General features: G+C 36.7%; 1 protein-coding gene across 1 annotated transcript; it reads left to right on the top strand.

Annotated features, from left to right (window-relative positions):
- Positions 117 to 1,524, top strand: LOC107610200. The gene has a single exon (XM_016312301.2). The coding sequence runs from the start codon at positions 251 to 253 to the stop codon at positions 1,271 to 1,273; it is 1,023 nt and encodes a 340-aa protein (XP_016167787.1). The 5' UTR covers positions 117 to 250; the 3' UTR covers positions 1,274 to 1,524.

Below are 4,427 nucleotides of genomic sequence, written 5' to 3'. Positions count from 1 at the left end.
TAATTGATATAAAAAGAAAATATTAATGGAAAAATCCAATTTTAATAAGGAGTGATGAGGCTTCCACCCACTTTCACAAGGCTTATCTCAAACGAGTATAAATTTCTTCCGTCTATATATATAAAGTTTACACAACAACCACACAAAGCTAGAGCTCTTGCCTCTTGGTAGTTGGTAATTGGTATTGGTAGTAACAACCCCCAACCAAGACAGAAACGAAACGAAAGCGATAAAGATTTGAATCTCATCAATGGAAGTGGCAGTAGCAAGTCCCAGCCCTCCAGGGAGTCCATCAATGATGGATCACTTCGATTTCAATGGTGCAAGGATCTCACCATATCTCAGTGCTCCTTCTTCGCCCCGCCGTTTCGGTGAATACTATAACTTGAGTGCTCCAACCAGCCCTTCAAGGCTTCGCGAGTTTTACTCCGATTTCGATTACTTCACCTCCGCCGCGCCTTCTCCGAGTCTCAACGGCGGCGCTGCTGAGCACGACGACGGTTTTGCGTTTTTTGTTAGCGGTGAATCGGTGAAGTCCCCTCGCTCGGCGGAAGAGCTCTTCCACGGCGGGAAAATCAAGCCTATGAGGGAGGATGAGTTATTGGAATCTTCTAGAAGCCCGCTCCTACAGCACCAACCGAAGCTGTCTCCGATTGCGCAAGGGAAGAAGGCGATCCGGGAGGCTCTGTCTCCTCGAAAGAAGAGAGATTCCAGCAACGGCAACCAGGCGTTTGAGGAGAGAAGGGGAAGAGATCGGACACCCGCGGCGGTTTCTTCTTCGAGTCGGAGAGTGTCGAGGTCGCACTCTCCTTACAGAGTATCCCACTACACGTGGGAAGAAGAGCTCCACCATCATCAGCAATTACAACAAGTGCAGGGTAATACCAACAAGGAGGATCTGAAATCGGCGGCTTCTCTTTCTTCTTCTTCTTCTTCCTCTTCTTCGAAGAGCTCGAAGAGGTGGAGGTTGAGGGATTTGTTGCTCTTTCGAAGCGCCTCGGAAGGGAGAGGTACCACCAAGGATCCTTTCAGGAAGTACCCTCTTTTCTTCAAGAAGCCCGAAGAAGCAGCCAAAGCTTCTTCTTCTTCTTCTTCGAGCTTCAGAAATTCTGAGATGCCACCAAAGTCGAGAAGGAAAGAAGCAGTTTCGGCACATGAGTTGCACTACGCTAGAAAGAAGGCTGAATCTCAGGATTTGAAGAAGAGAACCTTCTTGCCTTACAAACAGGGCATTTTGGGCAGGTTGGCGGGTTTCGGATCTCCAGCCAGATAGAGATAGATACATACAAACATACATAGATGCATGCATCATGTTCTGAAAGAATTGAATTCTTTCTTTCTTTTTCTTCTTTAGTATTCTTTTGTTTAAATTTTAATATATTGTTTTTTTTGTATCTATGGTCGTGGCTTTCAAGCTTTGTAAACAGAATCGATCTTCTTTTCTTCTTTCAATTGTAATGAAAGACGAGCACAGCATCTTCAATGCTAATCACAACTTCTTCAAATGTATCAACATTATTTCAACATTCGAATTACTACTGCTGAGTATTTTGTAGAGACAAGCTCATGTGCCACTAATAATGGCGAAGACAGGACAATATGTATGTAATTGCATATATGGGGGCCAGGGCCTAACGACATTATCTGTATTTTGAAAAACGATGCACCACATTCAATTTAAACATAATGACAATGCTTTGTTGGTTTAGACTTCGAGTTTCAAGAAAAGGACAATTCCAAATTACCAACACACCCTTCAAATTGTATGAAAATGGAATGAGATCAGATTAAGGGAATTTTTTGGATGTTGTTCAAGCTGGGTTAGTTAAGGTTGTAGTTCTTACTACTAATGTTATAAAAAAAAAGTCTTTGCTCACCTGCCGCTTCCTACATAATGTCTGTCTAATAAGTCATACTTTTAACACATGGGCGTGGCCTTCTCTCTTGGCATTTTCTTCTTTTTGGTCACAACTTGCAAGGCTTTGCCCTTTTTTATGTGCCAAATTCAATAATGCATCATCAAATATCTCTCTCTCCTCTCTCTTGAATCACATGACAAAAGAGAATAATGTTTGCAAAATAATTTGAACTTACCTCGGAGCACTATATGTAGTCTATCAATAAATCTTGCAAACGATTAAAAAGAAAATAGCTGATAAATGAGACAATAATTCTTTACTCTCTTTTCAGCTCTCTCTACTTTTTTTTTTCCTGTAATTTTCTTAGCAGGACTGGTATTTCTTACATGTGAAGGTAACTATATATTTAGTGCACGTGAAGTATTTTTTATATTTGATCTTATCCTCACTAGTACATGTGAATATGTTTATCCCCTTGTTCATGTATCGAATGATTCGAATTGAATACACATGGAAAAGGCGGAAATCCAACATTCAATTTGCAACTTTATTATAGAAGGTTAACATAAATCAATTCATACATTCCTTATAATTCTTGGATTTATCAAATAAATTTTATTTTGCTATGACCATTTTCTTATTTTTATTACATTTTATATTAGTTTATGAACTTTCTCTTTGAATTAATATCAAATAAGCAAAATAATTCAAATATAAAGGCAATATCATTAATATAAATAAAAATAGATCTAGGTAAATCTGTAAAAAAATGATAATTGTGATCATAATTAAATGAAGCATATTCCAAATTCAACTTTTAATATATACTAGTTTTTAACCTGTACAATACATGGTAAATTGTTATGTAAAAACATGTGAAGAGGTGATAAACTTTCATCAAATTCTGTTGAGTGAATTTCAAAGAAAAAGCATGAATGGAGATGAGAGGTTGCACAGTGAGAGAGAGTGAGTAGGTGTGAAAAAATGAGAAGAGGGAAAGAAAAAGAGAGAAAAGGTGAAAGAGGGTTCTAATATGAATTGAGGAAAAATGAAATTGAGCAAAAAAAAAAGCTATTATAATTAGTTATATTGTGTAAATATCTATATGTAGAGCCACTTGACAATTTTCTCAATTAACTTAATCAACTTGTCAAAATGTCTTAGAATTAACTAACTAATTACTTAGTTACTAACTAACGCATGTACAGACTAATCAATTAAGTCGATAATTTTCTAATTAACTTGAGTATATGTTGAATGAATGAATTAAATCACAACTTCCACAGGGGTGTGAACATCGAGCATTTTTAGTTTGGACAAATTTGCAGAGAAGGGTCCTGATGCTAATGGTTTAGTCAGAAAATTAGCCAGCTAATCTGAAGATGAAAATGGCAGTAAATAAGTCAACCTAGTTTGAAGTTTTTCACTAATGATATGACAGCCGGCTTCAATATGTTTAGTGTGTTTATGGAAGATTATTGAATTCACATCAATGTGGATGGCAGATTGAGTATCATAGAAGATAGTGATGGGTGATGTTAGAGGCATGTCAAGATCCTGGAAGTTGAAGGAGAGTCATTGTGCTTCACAAGTGGCATTAACCAAAGCGTGATATTCGGCTTCAGAAGACTAGCGAGAGACAGTGGTTTGTTTCTTGCTATGAATTAAAATTCGAGAATTATTCATAAAGATTTGTAGGTTATGATATTATCATTTATCTCCTACCATTGTAATTCTTGAAGGACTTATTTAACATTTTTTATGTCCATTGCAAAATTTTAAAATATAAATAACTTAATTTTTAATTTTCTAAAGGTAAAAAATTTTATTCAATTTAACATGAAAAGGAATAAGATGTCCAAATGTGAAAATAGTAATTCAGAAGAGAAAGGGGAATCTAGGGATGACAACTTAGTAAAATGATTAATAATATTGTATCATATTTAAAATTTTACTTTAATTTATGTTATGTATGTGATCATCGTTATATAAATTTTGAAATTTAATTTTACTTATTGGATTTTAATAATTATAGGGGCGGGTATGGACGGGGAGGGTATCCGAGGGGGCGAGTTAGGGTTCAACTTTTTACAACCTGTGGATAGGGGTGTGCAAAAAAACTGGTTTCACTAAACTGAAACTGTTGTAAATAAACCAGTTTTTTCAAATAAAAAATTGAACGGAAATCATAGTTTTTATGAAAACCAGTTTTTATGGTTCAGTTTAGTTTTAAACCAAATTAAAACTGGTTTTATTCAAACCTTAAAATTACTTTTTACATACTCTTTCTCTCTCTCTCTCTCTCCCTCTCTCTCTTTCCTCTTTCTCCCCTCATCTCTCCTCTTCTCTCTTTCTCTCCCTTCTCTCTCTCTCTCTCTCTCTCTCTCTCTCTTTCTCCTCTTCTCTTCCTCGCTCTCCCTCCTTTCTCTCTCTCCTTCTCTCCCTTTCTCTCTCTCTCCCTCCTCTCTCTCTCTCTCTCTCTCTCTCTCTCTCTCTCCTTTTCCTCTCTCCCTAGGGGTGTGCAAAAAAACTGGTTTCACTGAACTGAATTGAAACTGAACTGAAACC

This window comes from Arachis ipaensis, chromosome B07, assembly GCF_000816755.2.
Source record: "Arachis ipaensis cultivar K30076 chromosome B07, Araip1.1, whole genome shotgun sequence".
Taxonomy (NCBI): Eukaryota; Viridiplantae; Streptophyta; class Magnoliopsida; order Fabales; family Fabaceae; genus Arachis; species Arachis ipaensis.
The sequence above is the reverse complement of the archived record's forward strand: the minus strand, read 5'-3'. Positions and strand labels throughout refer to the sequence as shown.

Bases quoted from the DNA above. Each gene is read 5' to 3' on its own strand.
- LOC107610200 (XM_016312301.2), top strand. From the start codon at position 251: ATGGAAGTGGCAGTAGCAAGTCCCAGCCCTCCAGGGAGTCCATCAATG.